Source organism: Rattus norvegicus, chromosome 15, assembly GCF_036323735.1.
Source record: "Rattus norvegicus strain BN/NHsdMcwi chromosome 15, GRCr8, whole genome shotgun sequence".
Classification (NCBI taxonomy): Eukaryota; Metazoa; Chordata; class Mammalia; order Rodentia; family Muridae; genus Rattus; species Rattus norvegicus.
Window position 1 is genome coordinate 52,014,467 of NC_086033.1, and position 20,488 is coordinate 52,034,954.

At 51.4% G+C, this 20,488-nt stretch overlaps 2 protein-coding genes and 1 long non-coding RNA gene across 4 annotated transcripts; 2 read left to right on the forward strand and 1 right to left on the reverse strand.

The window, feature by feature from the left end:
• Positions 1–850: 850 nt before the first annotated feature.
• Positions 851–7,979, forward strand: Lgi3 (leucine-rich repeat LGI family, member 3). 2 transcript variants are annotated; one of them, NM_001107277.1, is made up of 8 exons: positions 851–1,435; positions 2,233–2,304; positions 2,930–3,001; positions 3,340–3,411; positions 3,525–3,596; positions 4,488–4,657; positions 4,815–4,979; positions 5,869–7,979. In NM_001107277.1, exons 1-8 carry the CDS (start codon positions 1,230–1,232, stop codon positions 6,684–6,686), a joined length of 1,647 nt encoding a protein of 548 aa, NP_001100747.1. In that variant the 5' UTR covers positions 851–1,229; the 3' UTR covers positions 6,687–7,979. The 2 variants fall into 2 exon arrangements, with proteins under 2 accessions (NP_001100747.1, XP_038949279.1); XM_039093351.1 differs by having other exon boundaries at positions 1,358–1,435; positions 2,233–2,830.
• Positions 7,980–13,365: 5,386 nt separating this feature from the next.
• Positions 13,366–15,103, reverse strand: LOC134482145 (uncharacterized). The gene is made up of 2 exons (XR_010058197.1): positions 14,963–15,103; positions 13,366–13,752 (listed from the first exon to the last, which is right to left on the reverse strand). It is a non-coding gene; the product is annotated as an uncharacterized LOC134482145 (long non-coding RNA).
• Positions 15,104–15,555: 452 nt separating this feature from the next.
• Reep4 (receptor accessory protein 4) lies at positions 15,556–18,763 on the forward strand. The gene is made up of 8 exons (NM_001025279.1): positions 15,556–15,605; positions 16,360–16,432; positions 16,804–16,880; positions 16,972–17,092; positions 17,510–17,623; positions 17,775–17,910; positions 18,038–18,192; positions 18,284–18,763. The coding sequence occupies exons 1-8, from the start codon at positions 15,574–15,576 to the stop codon at positions 18,347–18,349; spliced, it is 774 nt and encodes a 257-aa protein (NP_001020450.1). The 5' UTR covers positions 15,556–15,573; the 3' UTR covers positions 18,350–18,763.
• The last annotated feature ends 1,725 nt before the right edge of the window (positions 18,764–20,488 follow it).

Sequence of the window (20,488 nt, forward strand, 5' to 3'; positions counted from 1 at the left end):
TAGGGATTGAACTCAGGTCATCAAGCTTGGTGGCAACCTTGGAGCCATCCTGCCAACCCACATGCCTTTGCCTCTTTAAACAAAAATAGTTGTAGAAAGAAGCGTTGCTGTTATAATTTTTTTTTAAATATCTTTAGTCTGAGGTTTCATAAAACACTCTCCATGTAGCTCTGGAAATTTCCAGAGTACTTTTGTGGCAACATGGAAGTGCAATAGACAAATAGTGTCTTTCTTAGGTGAAGTATATTGACCTCGGAGACTCCATGGAAGGTTCTCAAGGAGCTTTGGACACTAGAGTTACCCTTTGAAGAGCACTAGTGTAGAAAGATTTCTGAGTACTTGAAGTTGAGCTTCGGGTCCTAAGGCTACACTTTCCTTATCTGTAGATGGGAATTAACGTCCCTTCCTTCCAAAGGGCCAGCCAATTAACCTGCCAAGTACACGGTAGAGATAGGGAGTTTGGCTGCTTTTCGATTTCTTGTAGCCTCAGTTTCCTTGTTGATAAAGCAAAGACCTGAGCTGGAGCACACCCAAGGCTCTTCCGACTCTAACGGACTGTGGTTGTGCGGTGTGAAACGTACCACACTTCCCACTCCAGCGGCTACCTTTCCCTTTTCAGCTCACAGGCACAAAAGCACACTCTGTTCCTCAGCTGATGCAAACAAGCTCGCACCCTCAAGCTCCCAATCTCGCATGCCAACCTGGATGTATATGAGTCACTTGTGACATACCCCTTAATTCTACGCCCCCTCACAACCAAGACATACACACAGGTGCACATAGGTCCGCAGATCCATGTGCACCCTGCCTGTGCACATTCTCATATCAATGCACTCTGCACAGACAGCTCTGGAGATCAGACACAGAGGCTGGTGGCCTGGTAGGGCACGCTGCGGACGGGTGCTACCACTCCATCCTTTGGCTGCTCTCCCGCCAGCTCCGAGCCTGGGCCTCCCCGCTCCGCCCCCGCGCGCGCCCCCGCCGCCTGCGCCGCAGTCCGCGTCCACCAGCCCTGGCAGCCAGTAGTTGCGGTCCCAGTTCCGCGCAGCGCTCCGGAGCTGAAAGGACTGCAGCCAGCGCCCGAGGTCAGGAGGAATAGGTGGCGCCTAGAAACCGGGTGGCACCAGAGCTGCGGCAGCCCGGAGGTGGACGCTCTCGAGGGGGCCAGAGCAGCTTGCAGCTGCAGCGGGGCGCCGGCAGGCTGGTGTTGGGGAGACCCTGCAGGAGGCATGGCCCGGCTACGAGCCAGGCGGGGCCCTATGTGCCGGCTACTGGTGTTGTCCACGTTGGGTTTTTACCTAATGCTGCAAGCCAGTGCCAAGAGGCCTCCTAAGACGCCCCCCTGCCCACCCAGCTGCTCCTGCACCAGGGATACAGCCTTCTGCGTGGACTCTAAGTCGGTGCCCAAGAACCTGCCTTCAGAGGTCATCTCCCTGTGAGTGTGTGCCTAGCCTTGGGGGTGGGGAAAGAAAGGAAGGCACAAGAAAGCTCTGGAGGAGAGAAAGCCTGCTCCTCTTTTCAGAGAATATAGACCAGGAGCACTCCAAGGCTTCCTCAGAACTGAGGACTCCAGGCCCCAGTCTGCAGGGAGCACTGCAATCCGTAGAGCAGCCATAGCTTGGGTAAACCAGAGTTCATGGCCAAGGATGAATCATCACCATCAGCAGCGCAATGAGACCTACTGTGTGTGGGTTGGAGGGAGTGGACAAGAGCATGCTGGCCCCTCCCTGTGAGGTCACACCAAGGACAGAGAGCAGAAAGACTAATAGCAGCAGGGGGAGGGGTGACAAGTGAGCTTCCCTTCGTGGTACCCTGGCATGGGCCAGACTCCTGCCACTGGGTCTGCTGTTCTGCACATAGTTGGGCCAACCTCACTTGCAGCAACTGGCCTCTAACTCCCACCCCTTGCCTGTGGGACTAGAGAGGCTGTGAGGTCCCTCATCTTGCTGCCCCATCCCTCAGCAGCACCGAGATATTGTGGGTGTTGAGGAATGGTGCTGGTAATGGAACCTGCTCTTGGCTGGGAGGGAAGGTGAGCCTAGGGCCACTGGTGCTTCTGGAGGCTGCAGGGGAGAAGAGTGGTGAAGAAAAACATTGAGTTTGGAAAGGAAAGGGTAGCTGCAGGTGGGGGCCAGCACTGCTGAACACAGAAGCCACTGCCCTGTCCACCTCTGTCCATAGTACAGGTCCTTCAGACACTTAACACAGTCTTGGCGCATGTGTTCCCTGCAGGACACTGGTGAATGCTGCCTTCTCAGAGATCCAGGACGGAGCCTTCTCCCACCTGCCACTGTTGCAGTTCTTGTATGGATGGCTTTGTGGAAGGGCGGGTGGGAACATGGTAGAACTCGACAGATGCTGAACTGGGGTGAGAGTAGATGGAGGGAGGGCTTGAAAATGCAGATGCCCCAATAGAGTATGCTGGGGAAGGTGGAGTGACATGGGGTCAGGAATCCAGGCCGCAGGGAACCTACACACAGAAGCCAAGAGTGTGGGATGGGGAATGTAGACTCCACATCTCTAGAGGGTCCAGGGAGTTGGGTTGGAATGGTCTGGCCCAGTGCCAGAGACTGGCCACTTCTGGGAAGGGGGTCGTTCTAAACACAGGTGACCCTAGGGATCACAGTTCTGGAGGCATGGTGGACAGCAGGGCTAGAGTAGGTGAGGGTGAGGATGAGGATAAGAAGACTGGATGAGGAGATGCCATGGAAGTGAGCCAGGAGCCAACTTGGCAGGATAACTTTGCCTCCCACCATATCCAGGAGCAAACAAGGGAGCTTGTGGCATGGGAACAAGTTCACACCTGGCCATGCTGTCCAAGGGTCCTGAGGTATGGAGGAAGGATAGCAAGGTCTTGAGGAAGCTCAAGGGTGGGGCAGTAGGCATGGGCACACCCTTGCAAATTCTAATTCCAGCTTTGTCTTCCCAGGTTACTCAACTCCAACAAGTTCACGCTGATTGGAGACAACGCCTTCACAGGACTGTCGCACCTGCAGTACCTGTGTGTGGGAGGGAAGGGTCAAAGGCAGGGTGGAAAGAGGGGGCCCAGCCCTTAGAGGGATGGGAGGAAAAGTGCAGGGAAAAGGCTGGGAGGGGGGTAGGGAGGGAAGAGCCCTGGAATCTCCTGGCTGTAGGATGGGTAGGAGGTCATTTCTCCCATGTTCCTGTCACCTTGCCTAATATCCCATCTCACCTACTGTGGTGTGATGTTGTTGCCCATTAAGGAAGCCTGTCTCTGGCTCCTATGCTATTGTCTGGCCTTGGATGTTGGGAAATCACTGCTGGGGGAATGGCCTGGGACTCTGAGTGGTAACTAAGACAAGTTCTCATTTTTTCCAGCTTCATAGAAAACAATGATATCTGGGGTCTCTCCAAGTTTACCTTCAGAGGATTGAAGTCCTTGACACACCTGTGAGTGCCTGACACCTGTACCCACAGGTGTGGGACTGGATGTACCCCATGGGGCCCGTGTGGCCTCTAGATTTGGTCATGATCGTTAAGTGACCCCAGGTTCTTTCATGCAGCTCTCTGGCCAACAATAACCTCCAGACACTGCCCAGAGACATCTTTCGTCCCCTGGACATCTTGAGTGACTTGTAAGACCTGAATCTTGCTTCTTTCCACAATGCCACAGAGGACATACCCCCCTGAATCCTGTCTCTTCCCTCAGTGCCACAGAGGGCATACCCCTGGAAAGAGAGGAGCAGGAGTCAGAATTTGGGTGATCAGAGACTAGGAGGATTTGGGTTTGAGGGTTTTGAGAAGGTGAAGTCAAATTAAAAGGTAAAGTCAAGTTTGGAAGACTGAGAGCCATCCAAATTGGGGTTCTCTGAGACCCACACAGCCTTTCAAATGCACATTAGATGTGTAGGGTAAACACATGTGGCTTTTTGAATGGTTGGTTTGAGTTAACGTTAAAGAACTCTATCCGGTCCCCAGCTCCGAAAAGAAGAAAAAAAAAAAAGAAAAAAAAAAAAAAGGACTCTATCACATTTGCAGCCATTTGGCATTATTTATACAAAAAAAAAAAAAAATGGAAGCTCCTGAATTCTGAGGAATAGGGACATGACATAGAATGGGGTAGGTTGCCCGTTGCGAAAAGTGCCTGGAAGTTGTACAGGACTGTGATCTCAGATACTCAGGAGGCTGAAGCATGAGGATCATGAACAGTAAAACTTTGCCTCCTGATCAAGAAGTAAAAACAGGACAGGCAATGCAGAGCGCTTGCCTAGAATGTGCAAGGTCCTGGGCTCCAATCCCCAGTGTTACAAAAATTAAAATTACAAGTTAAAAACCAACGACACCTGGCTAGGTAGATAAGCAAGCAGGCAGAGGCTTAGGCAGGTGTGTGGAGGCCCTGCTCCCACCTAGCCTGGTCCCACCTAGCTGTGTGTGAGCCTTTTACAGCAGTTTCTGAAGGCCAGGTAGGCTGGTGGGCAGAGCAGCTGAGGGGGCTGCCCTTCTGTGTCCTTGCCCTCACAATCCAGGGACCTCCGGGGCAACGCACTTAACTGTGACTGCAAGGTAAAGTGGCTGGTGGAGTGGCTGGCACACACCAACACCACAGTGGCCCCCATCTACTGTGCCAGCCCGCCCCGCTTCCAGGAGCACAAGGTGCAGGACTTGCCTCTTCGGGAATTCGACTGTATCACCACTGGTAGGATGTCCCCACCCCCACTCCCTCCAGCCTCCCAACTGAAGGCCACCCAGCTGGCCACACCCAGTTTTATAGCCAGGTCCCCACTACCACCTAGTGGGTTGGTGCCTTATTCCTTGAGGTTAATTCCACCCACCTACACCTCTTGACCCTGCAGATTTTGTCCTCTACCAGACTCTGTCCTTCCCAGCAGTGTCTGCAGAACCCTTCCTTTACTCCAGTGACCTCTATTTGGCTCTGGCCCAGCCTGGTGCCAGCGCCTGCACCATCCTCAAGTGGGACTATGTGGAACGACAGCTTCGTGACTATGATAGAATTCCAGGTACCTGCCTGTGGCCTGCCTGTGCTGCTCCTATCCGGGGGGAAGCTGCAGGAGGTTCTTGTGTCCAATTCCAGTCAATTCCTAAAAGAAGAAGGAATGAGAGTGGTTTCTGCCTATAAGGAATTCATAACAGATGAACACTTTGAATCAATTCTGGCCTTGACACACATCAATACACTATTTTATAACATAAATTAAAACATTTAACTTAAAAAGTATTGGAGAAAGAAATTATCCTATCAGGATTATCCTATCCTCTGAAGAAGGCCAGCATATACAAAATAACATGTATAAAATACATTGGGAGGCAAGGCGGGCAGGTCTCTGTGAGTTTAAGGTCAGCCAGGTCTGCATAATAGAGAGACTCCACCTCTAAATAAGTAAATAAATAAACAAAGTATTTAATTAAGTGAATAATTAAATACTAAGAGCGGTGATGAAGCTCTGTTGATAGAATGCGTGCCTTGCACACACAAAACCCTCCCTCCGTTCATGATGGTTCAAACCTATAATCCCAGCATTTCAGAGGTAAAGGCAGGAATCTGGAGAGTTCAAGGGCAGACTTGATTATATAGCGATAACCATCAAGCAAAACTTGCTGGGGTATGGTGGCTCACACTTGTCATCCCAGCACTTGGAATGCAGGGAAAGATGGTCGCCGCAAGTTCAAGACCAGCCTGGTCTACACTGTAAGGTTCAGGTCAGCCAAGGGCTTCTTTGTCTCAACAAACTAAACTAAACTCATATGGACCTTGAGTCCTGGGAGAGGCTGCACTGGGAGTGGAACTCTGTAGCAGATCTCAGTTTCGGAGTATGTTTGGAGGCTGGTCTTTAATTTGGGTGGGGCTTACCCGACACTGCCTAACCCAGTATGCTTCTGTCCTGGCAGCCCCCTCAGCTGTGCACTGCAAGCCAATGGTGGTGGATGGCCAGCTCTATGTAGTCGTGGCCCAGCTGTTCGGTGGCTCATATATTTACCACTGGGACCCGAACACCACCCGCTTCACCAAGCTGCAGGACATCGACCCACAGCGCGTGCGCAAACCCAATGACCTGGAAGCTTTCCGCATCGATGGTGATTGGTTCTTCGCGGTGGCTGACAGTTCCAAAGCAGGTGCCACCAGCCTCTACCGTTGGCACCAGAATGGCTTCTATTCCCACCAGGCCCTGCACGCCTGGCACCGCGACACTGACCTGGAGTTTGTGGATGGTGAGGGCAAGCCACGGTTGATTGTGTCTAGCAGTTCTCAGGCACCTGTCATCTATCAATGGAGTCGTACTCAGAAACAGTTTGTGGCTCAGGGAGAGGTGACTCAGGTGCCTGATGCCCAGGCTGTGAAACACTTTCGTGCTGGCCGAGACAGCTACCTGTGCCTTAGCCGCTATATTGGTGACTCCAAGATCCTGCGCTGGGAGGGTACCCGTTTCTCAGAGGTGCAAGCCCTTCCCTCCCGAGGTTCACTGGCCCTACAGCCCTTCCTGGTGGGCGGTCACCGCTACCTGGCACTGGGCAGTGACTTCTCCTTCACCCAGATCTACCAGTGGGATGAGGGGCGACAGAAATTTGTACGGTTCCAAGAACTGGCAGTACAGGCCCCTCGGGCCTTCTGCTACATGCCTGCTGGAGATGCCCAGCTGCTCCTGGCCCCCAGTTTCAAGGGACAAACACTGGTTTACCGACATGTTGTGGTGGACCTTAGTGCCTAGAGGGAGGCTAAGTCCTTTGGGTTCCTCAGGGTGGTACTGTATGATGGTGAAGACCTCTGTGAGCAACTTGTGGCCCCAAATGAGGTCACATGTGGCTAACCTGTCTATGTAAGACACACACACATGTACACAGAAGTGGGCCTGGGCACACTCCAGAGACTAGCCCAGGGGAGCCATTCCCATTACTGTAGTCAGCACCTACATATGCGCCAGGCACCCAACATCCAGGTCCTCCTCCATGTGTGCACCAATGGCTGCTCATCTCCAGTGCTCCCATACTCCGTCACTAGTGTGTCTGACTGATTCAGTGGGTACAGGAAGGGGTGAGCCACAGCCTTCTCTTCTCAGCTTAGCCTTCTGCTCTCTGGCCTTTCCCCTGGATGCTCAAGGTGTTTGTCTACCTGTTTAGCATTCACAGTTGCAGCCTCCCTCCAGGTACGCCCACACTTCCAAGTGTGTCTGCCCATGCCATGCTCCTTCTGCATGTGGACACTGATGGATAAACTCGGCTATGTACTTGTGTATACCTGGCCACACTCCTACTTCCGTATATGCACATGTCTGGGAGTGTATACACGAGTATACGGGGTGCTGAACAAACCGGCTTCCTTGTAATCGCCTAGCTGCTCTTCTTGGAGGGTGCCTACAGCACCCACACTTTCTCTGCTCTCCCCATTGTGCCCCCTATGTGGCTAATAAGGATAATAACAGGAAGCATGGCTGTGGCCTTCCAGGGACAAAGCCATTTCATCCCGAAGCACTAATAACAAGAGGCAACAGCAACTGGGTTCTTGGCAGTACAGTATAGCTTTCTTCTCATTAGAATTTCCTTCTGTGACTCAATCCCAGCCCAACTGGACACGGGTGGAAAAGGGAGGCTTTCTCTGGAATAGCTATTGCTTTTTCAAGCTCGGGCCATCTCCTTTCTCATCCCATCTTTGGGATGTGGACCCTGAACTGTGATTGCTCCTTGGGTGGATATAAAAACTAGACAAGGCAAGAATCCTGGGAGAGCCTGTATGGGTGCCAGGAACGTGTTGGTAGCCCTGGCACCCATCCACTCCATGGAGATGCCCCCCACCCCACCCCAGGCACAGCTCAGTGGAGGCTGGATGAGGGTGGCAGGAGGGACACCTGGAAACCAGGCTTCTGCTGCCCTCTGCTGTCCACTGGGAGCAGCAGCCCAGAAGCAGGAAATGGCCAGGCTGAGAGAAATTCTTGTGGCCTGATGCCTGGAGCATCTGGGGATAATGTTGATTCCTTTGCTTCAAATAAAGTTCCACCCCACTGCTAGCTTTCAGGTGTCCTCAGGTGTTTTGTTAGGAGCAGAGACAGGGTTGTGTCACTTGTCCCTACTGTACACAGAGACCACACCAGCTTCCAGGCCCTCTTCCTCTTGGCTCCTTTCCCTCAGAGCAATGGACGCCCTCAAGGTCAACTGGCGGTAGGGTCAGGAACTCATGGTGATGCCACCCAGGTGCTGGACTGAGTGATGAGTCTCTTCCACCTGGGTCTGACTCACTGGCCAGTGCTCTTTCCTGGAGATTACAGGCATGGGGCCTGTTAAGACCTAGGTCTGTCCCTTTGTCAGGATGTCTCTAAGCAACATGGCAAAGACATGTTCAGCCCTCTGTAGCCATGGCTTTCTACTGATCATCCCTGAGCTCCCCACTGGGCAGATGTCTGCCATTGCTACCACCACCACCACCACCACCAAAGCGAGGCACCTTGGAGTTCTAAGTAACACCTTGGTCCTTTCTTCTCCCCGTTTTTAACCAGATTCCCCATTCTTTATCTCTGAGGGTTTCCAAATGAGCATTTTTCCCCTGTCCCCTTGCCCCACTGCAACCTTCATCCAGGCCTGTCCTCATTGCTATAGTCTCCAGGTCCCTCTTGCCGTCCTACTTCTCAATCCTTCCGGTTGGCCTTTCCTGAAACATCTCTCTATTATGTCACCTGCTACCCAGAGGCCTGTGTTGGCTCTGAGTTCTTATGAAAACAAATCCTTGGCTTTGTGCCTGACATGAAACTAACTCCTCAGGACCAGGTGCCAACAGACAGCAGCACTGGTCCCTCTCCTGCCTGCTTCCATTCTGTCCACTCCTGAGACAACAAGGCTCAGGCCGAAGCAGTGACCAGGGTCACTATGGAACTCAACACATTTTGAGAAGAATAAACAGCAAGCACCATGTTGCAAAACTGCCATGCTCAGCTGCATGACCTCTCTCCTTGTCACCATGCTCAGCTACATGTGACATTGTCTCCTTGTCATTCCTTTCCACCCCTGGACTTGGAAAAATGGGAACCCGTTGCCATCTTAATGTGAAAAGAAATGGGGAGAAGGACAGAAATGGTGATGGCAACCCCAGGAGGGGGTTCTGGCTTGTGTACCCCCACACATACACACACAGTCCTCTTTCCTTCTCCTGTTCCTCATCTATTCTCCAGGGCCCCTTTTGTTTCTCACAGATCATATATATGTCTATCTTAGGGTTTCTATTGCTGTAAAGAGACACCATGACCATGGCAAGTCTTAGAAAATATCTCATTGGGGCTTAGTCCATTTTAAGTACAGTGGGACGCATGGTGGCACACAGAAAGACATGCTACAGACCTGCAGACAGCAGGAAGAGAGAGTGACCCTGGACCTGGCTTGGGTGTTTAAAACTTCAAAGCCCACTGCCCAGTGACACACATTCTCTAATAAGGGCACACCTCTTAGTCCTTCTCAAATAGTGCCATTCTTCTTTGATGGCACTAACATTTGAATATATGAGAGGAGCCTATGGAGGCCATTCCTATTCAAACTACCACCGTTGTTTTAATTCCCATTCAGACAATGTCCATTTGTATCACATCTCACTGATCTATCACAAGGGAAGAAGACCAGGTCTGAGAACTCCAGAACATGTATCAACCCCAGACTCTGAACTCCAGTCTGGAACATACATGTCCAAATGTCAGCTTGACTGCTTTGCTTGATGTCAACTAATTTCTCTGAACCTCAAATCCTGCAAACCTACTTTGTAGAGTCCTGATTCACGTCACTTACTGAGGAAAAGCAGTGAATGGCACTCAGACACTTACTCTGCCTATATGTGTCTCGGTCTCCTATCTGCAAAGTGGGTCTAATGATGCCTGACCAGCAGGGTCATCTATCATGGGATAGACTAGTGCATATCAGGCCCACCTTAGCATCCCTTAGGAGATTTAAGTGCATTAAATACAGATGTATGTTGGTCCCCTTCAAGGCTGTGCCAGGCACATAATTATGAGCTACACTGGTCTGCAGGATTGTATTTGAGATGGAGTAACTCCAAGCAGGGGAGTTCTTGAGAGTGAGAAAGGTACTCCTCAATGACAAATGCTCTCTGACAGCAAGGGTTCCTCCATCACCTGCAGTATCCTAACCTGCCCCCTAACTCCCATCTGTGGCTTCAGGGACCAGGTCCTGCCCACTATCCCTGGTCACAACTTGCACTAAGGGATAGGTCTAGGTTTCTGCTAAAATCGCATTCAAGAGCATGTGGCAGAACAGACACCCTTGAATCCTTTCTACCCTGCCCCACGGTTGCCTTTCTCCCTTCATTCCTTCCTTTTGAGATTGTCTCATATAACCCAGGCTGGCCTTAAATTCACTGTGTAGCCAAGGATAGCTTTGAACTTCTGACTCTTGCTTCCAAATGCTGAGATTTCAGCTGTATACGACCATGCCACTTTTATGCGCTGCTGGGTACTCAGCTCAGGCAAACACTATACCGGCACAGCTACCTTCCCACTGTGTCTGTCCACTGAGGTTGCCAAGGGAGCTGGCTTTAGTCTCCCAGACACCTTGGCCTTCTGTTGCCCAGTTGCAAGATAAACATCGATCCTAACAAGCCACTCCCTTCGGTGGAGAAAGACATTCTCTCCATCAAACCTTGAATGCCAAGCTTTCTGTGGTATGGCTGCCTGCTCACTTGCCTGAGAGGGTCAGCCATGAGTCCATGGAGCTGCTTAGCAACTCAGGGTGACTGGATCACTGTGTCAACAGTTCAGGGCCAAAGGCTACAAGAGCCAGAGTCTACTTCCTCCATCAAAGCTTAGGAGGGTAACACTTGGCTGCCAGACTCCCGCTGCCCCCCTCCCCCCCCACCGTGAGGAGCCCAGTTCCCAGCATCAGACCTCTGACTTCTTGTCCTTTAACTTTCCCAAGCACAGGCATCATGGCTGGGAGTCTCTCTATGGGTGAGCCAGTCCCAAGGTCCCAGCTGGGAGAGCTCAGAGTGGTCACAGACAAGCTCTTTCCAGGAAAGCAAATAAAAACAGTTGTGGTTTTCTTTCCTTTCCTTTCCTTTCTTCTCTTCTCTTCTCTTCTCTTCTCTTCTCTTCTCTTCCTCTCTCTCTCCCCCCCCCTCTCTCTCTCTTTCTCTCTCTCTCTCTCTCTCTGTCTTCTAAGACAGGATTTTACTAGGTAGACCCCAGGACACCCTTGCAATTAAATCCTCTTGCCTCAGCCTCCTAAATGCTTGGATTACAGACTGGTGCCACCACACCCAGCTTAAAGCGAGGCTTCGATTGGCTTGGGGAGATGGCCTAATGGGTCAAGTGCCTGTTGCATACACACAGAATCTGAGTTTGGGTCCTTAACACCTAGGTAGAAAGCCAGGCATAGAGCCACATCCAGGTAATTCCAGAACTAGAGGAGTGGAGACAGAACCTGGGAATTTAAAGGCCAACCAGTCTTCCTAAAATTTAAGTGAGCTCCAGGAACAACAAGAGACCTTATTCCTCCCCCCCAAAAAACATAAGTCAAAAACCCGGACATGGTGGCTCCTGCCTTTAATCCCACCTTCAGAAGACAGAGACAGGCAGGTCTCTGTAAGTTTTAGACCCTGTCTTAAACAAGCAAACAAAAAAATGTAGAAAAACAATTGAGAAAGACATCCTGACGTTAACTGCTACCCTCCACAAGTCCCCTGCCTGCAAACACAACATGCACAGCTGTGCGTGCACCACACAGAGGCTGTGATGCTGGAGTCAGGGAAGAGGTTTAGAGTCAACCAGTGGATGGACATACCAAGGGACATGGAGTCACATGGGTTTCCCAAATGCTGGGCTATCTCTTCCTTCCTGTAGAGTTCTCTACACTTCCTAAGTTGGTCCTGTCAGTTACGCCCTTCTGCCTTCGAGGAGATACACAATACTTTTTGTTTGGTGTTTTTGATGTAGTCCTGGCTGTCCTAGAACTCAATATGTAGACTAGGTTGGCTTCAAACTCACAGAAACCTACCTACATCTGCCTCCCAAGCGCTGGGGTTAGAGAGGTATGCCATCACACCCGAGATGCCGGAGAGATGGCTCAGCAGTTAAGAGCACTGGCTGTCCTTCTAGCGCCCACATAGAGGCTAACAGGCCCTGTCTCTCCAATTCCAGAGTTGATCTGACATGCTCTTCTGGCTTCTGCAAGCACACGTATGCACACATACATGCAGGCAAGACACTTACACACACACACACACACACACACACACACACACACAACACACACGGGGTACAGTGCTTTCCTAGCGTTCAGGAAGCTGAAGCCCTGGGTTTGAACTCTAGCATTGCATGAACCAAACACTATGACATGGGCCTGCATTTAGGAAGAAGAATCAGGAAGATCAAGGCCTTATCTAGACTACTTAGGACACTGTAACAAAGAAAAAAAAGAAAAAAGAAAAAAGATGGCTCTTAAAATGGTGTGTCTGGGACCTTCTTAATGGGATCCTCAAGGCCTTGGGTGTTTTTTGTTTCTCCAAAAAAAGTATGGGGGCAGGGGCATTAGGAGCAAGGGAGCAGTAAGGCATGGGGGAGTTTCTCCTGCGGGCAGGTTTCATTGCTGGCTCCCACATCCAGCAATACCAATAAAATTGATGATAATAATTAAGACTATATAATCACCATGTGTTTGTTTGTTCCCAAGAAGCCTCCTTTCCCATCATTACCAATTCCATCCTTATAGATGGTGGGCGGCAACTATGCTCTAATAAAAGGCAGTAACTGCCCCTGTTTCCACCCCCACAGCCCTGGGGTAGCTTGGCTTGCATCCTTACCGTGTGTGTGTGTGTGTGTGTGTGTGTGTGTGTGTGTGTGTGTGTGTGTGTGTGTTGAGATGAGGTACTGATCTCCCTATTTTCAGTTGGAGCAACTGAAACCGAGGGCAGATGTCACAAAGGGAAAAAAAAAAATGTGTAAAAAAAAAAAGTCAGGGCTGGGGATTTAGCTCAGTGGGGGGCTGGGGATTTAGCTCAGTGGTAGAGCGCTTACCTAGGAAGCGCAAGGCCCTGGGTTCGGTCCCCAGCTCCGGAAAAAAAAAAAAGAACCAAAAAAAAAAAAAAAAAAAAAGTCAAGGGGTTGGGGATTTAGCTCAGTGGTAGAGCGCTTGCCTAGCAACCGCAAGGCCCTGGGTTCGGTCCCCAGCTCCGAAAAAAAGAAAAAGAAAAAAAAAAGTCCACCAAAACAGTCTTTCTCTCCTTTGTGGCTTCCTCCCTTCTTGCATGTGTTACCAGAGTTAACTTCTATCTGTCCATGACCCCTACCAGGTCCTCTTATACCCAGCTGCTGCTGACTCCTAAGAGAATGGACCACACCACACATTTAGCCACTGACCAATATATACTGCTTGGTAACATTCCCCATTTACTTCAAAAGCACATTTCTTATTTTTTTAAGGATTTATTTACTTTTATTTCATGTACATTGGTGTTTTGCTTTCACTTATGTCTGAAAGTGCCAGATCCCCTGGAACTGGAGCTACAGACAGTTGTGAGCTGTCATGCGAATGCTTGGAATTGAACCTTGATCCTCTGGAAGAGCAGTCAGTGCTGAGTCATCTCTCCAGCCCCCTGAGCATGGTTCTTACTGTTGGTTTCTTTAAGATCTTTGCAAAGATTAAGGCCATTGGTAAATCAAAGAAGCGTCTTCTTACAGTAGATAGTTGACAGAGACCCACAGTTGAACAGCATAAAGAGACTGTGTGACTTCAGAGCAGTCAGACCGAAACAGGATGTCTCCCAGGCCTCCCTTCAAGACACCGGGATCTCTGCAAAAGTGGAGACAGACAGATTGTAAGAACCGGAGGTGGTACCTGCTTCCACAGAAACTGTTCTCCAGACCCGATGGGCAGATGCGCACATGAATTCAGAGACTGACAGCACACAACCTGCCCAAGCTCAAGCCAGACAAAAATCTAAGCACAGAGGAGAGGAAGTTTTATCCTTAGCCATGAAGCTATTCAAAACTGATAACTCCTGGAAGAGGGGAAATTCGTCTTCTCCAATGGAGTCTCATTGGGTATGTCAACCATACTCCAGGGTAGGCCTCATGCTTCATAGTAGTTGGCCAACAGAAATCAGACTCCATGGTTCTGTTTGTTTTGGTTTGTGGTTTGTGGTTTGTGGGGTGTGTGTGTGTGTGTGTGTGTGTGTGTGTGTGTGTGTGTGTGTGTATTTTCACATACTCAAGTATGTGAAAATAGGGTTTGTTTTTTTTTGGTTGTATGGTGGTGGTGTTCATCTTTAATCCTAGCACTTGAGAGACAGAGGCAGGTGGATCAAGGCTAGCCTAGTGTACAGATGGAATTCCCAGACACCCAGAGGTTCAAAGAGAAACCCTTTCTCAAAAAAAGACTTAGATGACGACGACAGTTTGTCAAATGTTAAAATCTCCAGTGTGGCCAACCTTATAAGAAGCTTTAATAATCCCATCAGTTCACACAACAGCAAGCACCAAACAGCAAGTGCTGATTTTAGAATTTTCTGGGATATGTGTATCCCTGTCTCAGAAACAGGTGAGATTTCAAAATTCTTCACTCAGTCTCCAAGACATTGGGGTCAGACTGCCCAGGTATATGGACCATGGAAAGATGCTTTAGAAACAAGTGGAGCCTTGAAGCTGTCAGGAGGGTGATTCTCCAACCCCACTCGTCCCTCCTTTCTATCATGGTCAGCTGGACTACTGGGAGGATAGGATCAGATCAGAACCTGCTTCCTCTCAGCCAAGTACTCATTTCATTCTCTATCCCATCTTACAGAGATGGAGAAATGATAAAAGGGCATCGGAAGAACACTCCCGAGCCCTCTTTTATTGCCTCTCCTTTTGTTTGCTTGCGAGAGTGTATTGATATACTTGTAACCCAGCCTGGACTGGTTGGTAATTCTCCTGTCTCAATCTCAGAGACTCATGTGTGCGCCACCACACCTAGCTAGGAGTCCGGGTTGCTGTTATTCCTCTCTATCTTTTCACCTGCTAACCTTTCAGATCTGGAAGACTGTTCGACCCGTGGCCCCACCTCCGAAGTGCGCGGAGCATCGCCGCTTTAAGAGACCGGCCTTTTGTCTCCCTGACCTCGTCCCGCCCCTCTGAAGGCTTCATTGCGCTTGCGTCTGGAGCTTGAGCTCTGGGGTTGGGCAGGACCTGGTTCCGTGCAACTTTCAAGTGAGTTACAAACTCCGCCCCGGAGACCGGTGCAGGTGGTCGGGCGCTCTTGGACCCCGGCGGTCCGTGAGAGCGGAGGTCCGGACCTGCCACCCGGACCCGAGACTCACAGCGAAGCCCTAGACGGGTTGACGAACGGTTCTCCGCGGCAGGGACTGTGGGACTGAGCCGCCAGGATTCGGCGGCGCGGGGCGGAGGAACGCGCTCGCCTGCCCGCCTCGGTCCTAAGGCGGCTTCCTCTGCGAGGCCCTCTGTCCACTGGTTCCGGGTTCTCCGGGCTCTCCGCACTGCAGGGTCGGAGTCAGGAGGGGTGATCTCCACCTCCACCGAGGGACAGGTGTACTGCAGCACCACTCGTCACCCTATCCCCGCTCCTGAGTGAGCGTCCCTGCGATTGTCTCTTGATATCATCCCTTAGACTGTCAGGATGGTGTCTTGGATGATCTGTCGCCTGGTGGTGTGAGTATGGCCACTGTGAGACACCCGCCTCCCCTTATTCCCGGATGCCAACCTGCCTTTGGGTGGAAAATGGGAAAGTTTGGTAAAGAAGGGAATTTTCTGAACTCCATGACCCCGTTCCCCAGCACACACTTAACGGTCCTGGAGGTCTGAAGTGGGACCTGGTCACTGCATACCTTGTTTCCACCCTGCAGCCTTCTGGCCTGACAGAGACCCTTCCAACATGCGCACACGCTGCAGACAGGTGCTGGTAGGGCTCAGGGCCTTTACCACCCACAGCCCTGTGAGAAGGTGATTAGGTGCTGCTGTGGGCGGAGAATCCAGATGCCTCCTTCCCATCTGGGCAGCCACACGACCCTCCAAAGTAGCTTCAGTCTCTGAAGTCTGCACTTCACTTTTGAATACTCCAACACCTGGCTCAAACACCCCTCACTGCGTGCCGGTGGCCCTGGGCCTGATTACCTGTAGTGGGAAGGGACAGCCTCGTGTTGTCACCCACCTTGTTGTGTGTTCTCAATCTGTCCTTGTACCCATGGGCCACCAGCACAGGCCTGGGCAGGCTTGGGATGTTTGTAAACAGGAGGGTGGGGAGGCAGCCTCCAGGGCACTGACTCAGGCACCCAGGCTTGTGCAAGCCAAGCGGGAAAAACAGGGCAGGCACTGCCATCTTGCACCCAGGACAGGGGAAGCAGCCACCTGGCAGGGAGAGGGCGGGGCATGGTGCCCCTCACACTTCCTATGGCTGCTGTTCCAGGCTAATATTTGGCATGCTATATCCTGCATATGCTTCCTACAAGGCTGTGAAGAGCAAGAACATCCGAGAATATGTAAGTGCAAAGAGTGGGGTAGATGACAGCCTTGAGGAATGGTCAGGGAGGTGTTGGGACGATGCAGGAGGGCCTGGGCTAGCCTGTCAGACCTCAGGGGCTCAATGGTAGAACAGATAGTGAGTAGAGCAGTTAAACGGAGGGAAGGCCAGTCATTAACGTGGCCATGGAGGACCTTGTGGGCGAAGCATGCTGGGTTGGGCACTGGAACGAAAGGCACTTTCTCAGGGGCTCCAGTCTAAGCAGATGTGGGAAAATGTAGCCAACGACGCAGTGGAACTGGCTTTGAGGAATATCTGGGCTGGGCCAGCTGGGGGCGGGCATTGGCACCTCAGGCTTCCAAGCTGAGCCCCATGCACTCTGACCCACAGGTCCGGTGGATGATGTATTGGATTGTCTTTGCAATCTTCATGGCAGCGGAAACCTTCACAGACATCTTCATTTCCTGGTTTGGCACAGGGATTGGCAGGCCATGGGTTGGGAAGGCCCACTCACCACCTGGCATCTGGCTCACACTAACCCCTCCCCTGCCGCCACAGGTTCCCGTTTTATTATGAGATCAAGATGGCCTTCGTGCTGTGGCTGCTGTCACCTTACACCAAGGGGGCCAGCCTGCTTTACAGAAAGTTTGTCCACCCGTCCCTATCCCGCCACGAGAAGGTACCCCTGGGGGTAGATAGAGCAGAAACAGAGGAGGGTCTGTCAGGGAAGTGTGTCAGAGAGAAAGGCCTGCATGTCAGGTTCAGGGAGCCAGAGTTGCCTGTTCCTCTGTAGTTTTACTGAGGGACTGTGATAGGGGTTGGCTTTCCCCATCCACCTGGATGATACATATGGATGACCTTGAGGGCTGTGGCAGGCCAACAGGAAGTTGACATGGCATAGAAGAATGGAAGGGATACCCACTAAGTTGTGGAGTGGGTGTGTAGTTGGGGAACCCTGCTCTTAGTTGCTTTTCTGGGACTTTGTGGCTCCTGGGTGCTAAGTAGTGCCCATGGGATTTCGACAGCCAGTGGCTTCTTGGGGTCTGCAGAGATATGGCCCTTTTGTTGATCTGAGATCTCCACCCTGGGTCTGCAGGAGATCGACGCATGCATTGTGCAGGCAAAGGAGCGCAGCTACGAAACCATGCTCAGTTTCGGGAAGCGGAGCCTCAACATGGCTGCCTCTGCCGCTGTGCAGGCTGCTACCAAGGTGCTCTGGGCCCTGGTGCTCACAGGGAGCGTCACTCCCACTCCCAGTATCTTTGAGCCAGATCAGTTCTGAATCTTGTGCCCCAGCGATTAGCCTTCTCCTTGCAGCCTTCCTGTGCAGCTAACAGTGCCTCCCATCCCTCACCTCCTAGAGTCAAGGTGCCCTAGCTGGAAGGCTGAGGAGCTTCTCTATGCAAGATCTGCGCTCTATCCCTGACACCTCTGCCCCCACCTACCAAGATCCCCTCTACCTGGAAGACCAGGCCCCCCGGCGGAGACCCCCTATCGGTAAGTGGGGAAGGGACAGAAAACCAACCTGGGAAGGCGAGCCTCTCTGAAGGACTAAAGGAAAACTGGCATGACCCCAGGCTTGTATAAATGTCCAGCTCTGCCCTCGATGGCCTCTCTCTCACAGGATACCGGCCAGGCGGCCTGCAAGACAGTGACACAGAGGACGAGTGTTGGTCAGACAATGAGATAGCCCCCCAGCCACCTGTTCGGCCCCGAGAGAAGCCTCTGAGTCGCAGCCAGAGCCTCCGTGTGGTCAAGAGAAAGCCATTAGTTCGAGAGGTAAGTGTATCATTGGAAGGACTATGGGAGGGAGGTGGGCAGAGCTTCTATGCCCACATCGCTCATGGTACATTGGCTTTCTCTCCCCAAGGGCACCTCACGCTCCTTGAAGGTCCGAACCCGGAAAAAGACCATTCCCTCTGACCTGGACAGCTAGAATCTGCAGATGCAGGCCACCTTACCTCTGGAGCCAGCAGGGGACCTTTCTCTGCTCCTTCTGGCTTCTGCCTAAGGCTGTGCCTAAGGGGCACATGGTGTGCTACCCTCCAGGGGCTACACCCACAGTATACCAAAGCAGGCCAGGCCCAGGGTTATTTATTGCCTTCCTCTGCCTTTTACTTTCCCAGACAGGGAACCAGAGCCCCACCAGTCCCTAAAGACAAAACCAAAAGTCCAACCAGCTGTGTTCATTCCTTCTTGTCCTCCAAAATACTTGACAGCCTTTTCCAAGGCCTGGTGTGTGTCCATGTGTGTGTGTGCGCAGGTGTGTCCTAGCTGAGTGTTTTGTGTTGGTGAGTGAGGTCAGGCTTGTGAATATTTTTATAAATAAATACCAGTGTTTGGCCTCTCCTGATTTGTCTCCTCACAACTCACTGCAGGCCAGAAGATTTCTGTGCCCCATCCCACCTGCAAGTGTTCTTATAGTTGCTCCTAGCGACCTCCGTGGAGTCAGTGTGGAGCCCAGTGTGTTGGCACAAGCCCTTAATTCCAACATGGTTGAGGGTAAGAGGGCAGGAAAATCTCTGAGTTGGAGTCCAGCATAGTCTACGCCAGTTCCAGGTTAGAGAGGACCTGGACTAGAGAGACCCTGTGTCAAAAAAAAAAAAAAAAAAAAAGAGTCAGACTGATCTTGAAGACTCGGAGTCAGGAAAAAATACTGTCCCTTAAAGGAAGAGACAAAAGTATGGAGGGCTTATAGAAACTGCACAAAGGGAACCTGGGGAGGCAGGCTAGGTCTTCATAAACCTAGAGAGGTCACAGTTCAGTAAACTCGTGCAGACATTCGGGTACGACCAGGGTGAATTTGCACTCTAAGCCACAAGAGGGCAGCAGCTGCCTAGGACCAGGCTGCCCCCACCTTCCAGGTCAAGGTGGGCGGGGCTAGGAGACTAGCCAAAGCCTCACCCTGCTGGGGCCTGGCTGCTGATGGGGCAGGCGGAAGGAATGATGCCCAACCCAGCAGAGCCAATGATAGCCCTTCTCTGATGCTTGCAGCTGATGTGTGGCCTTCTCCATCCATAGAGACCCAGACTCTTGCCCTGGATTGGCTTTAATCCATCTCCTTTGATCCCTGGGTCATCTGCCCCTGAAGTAGGAATCACATGGTACCTGGGGTCCTCCCTCCTCCCACCCCATCTGTCCTTCCCACTTGGGACTAAAGAGTGCTGGTTGGAGGGAAAATATGAGCTGCTAAATTGGAGTGGCCTGTGAGGATTAACTCTTGGTGTAGGGATTATCTGGGGTTTATTGGAGGGAAGGCACTTAATCTGTGTGGCTGATTTGGCCTTGCATGGATTGGGATTGAGTGGCTTTTCTCTATAGCATTCTCTCTCTATATGATGCTGATTTTTTACTCAAAAGGCACATTGCTGGATACTGTAGGGGTAAGAAGACAGGAAGTAGCTACTATTATTATGACCCCCATTTCCCAAATAGGCACACAAAGGGCAAATGATTTGCCCAAGGTGTCCTAGCTAGTAAGTGGCAGGATTGGGCTTTGGACCAGGCAGTCTGGCTCCAGAGTTGATGTCCTTAATCACTATTCAGTAAATGGGCTGTTCCTTGCCTGGGGGGGGGAGGGGCAGGGAGAAGGAGCCTGGCATGTGTGGAATATTTGCTTCGCGCCTGACATTGTGCTGGGCATTTCACAGAGACGGTGTCTTTGAATCCTCTCAAAGGGGCCTGTTGTCCATCTTCCAGGTGAAAGGCTTTCTCCTCCATAGAGCTGCTACCTGAGAGGTGGGCAAAGTCACTTGGTCCTCCTGGCGGAACTGCTGAAGCCACTGTCCCCAAACTGCAGAGCCCACCTCCACCCTTCTCTGTCCTACTTGGTTCTCCCACCCCAACTCATACATCTGTCTCAGAGCCCTCTTCGTGCAAGCCTCTGCCTGGCCTTGCTTCTCATGGAGAGACTTTGGTCTCATCCTGACTGTGTCAGATCCATTTTCATTTCTCCTCTGTCGTGACTTTAGCCTTATTTCACTGTTGTATCCCAGCCCCAGTCTACATGGTTGAACCAAGCTGTGGTATTTTTATAACTGCGTGATTCGTCGGTGAAATCCTGCTTAGTGTTTAA

Coding starts and splice junctions, on each gene's coding strand:
- Lgi3 (NM_001107277.1), top strand. CDS start 1,230: ATGGCCCGGCTACGAGCCAGGCGGGGCCCTATGTGCCGGCTACTGGTG. Junction 3,412..3,524: donor TTGAAGTCCTTGACACACCT/GTGAGTGCCTGA, acceptor TCTTTCATGCAG/CTCTCTGGCCAACAATAACC. Junction 4,980..5,868: donor TGACTATGATAGAATTCCAG/GTACCTGCCTGT, acceptor CTGTCCTGGCAG/CCCCCTCAGCTGTGCACTGC.
- Reep4 (NM_001025279.1), top strand. CDS start 15,574: ATGGTGTCTTGGATGATCTGTCGCCTGGTGGT. Junction 16,881..16,971: donor ACAGACATCTTCATTTCCTG/GTTTGGCACAGG, acceptor CTGCCGCCACAG/GTTCCCGTTTTATTATGAGA. Junction 18,193..18,283: donor GAAAGCCATTAGTTCGAGAG/GTAAGTGTATCA, acceptor TCTCTCCCCAAG/GGCACCTCACGCTCCTTGAA.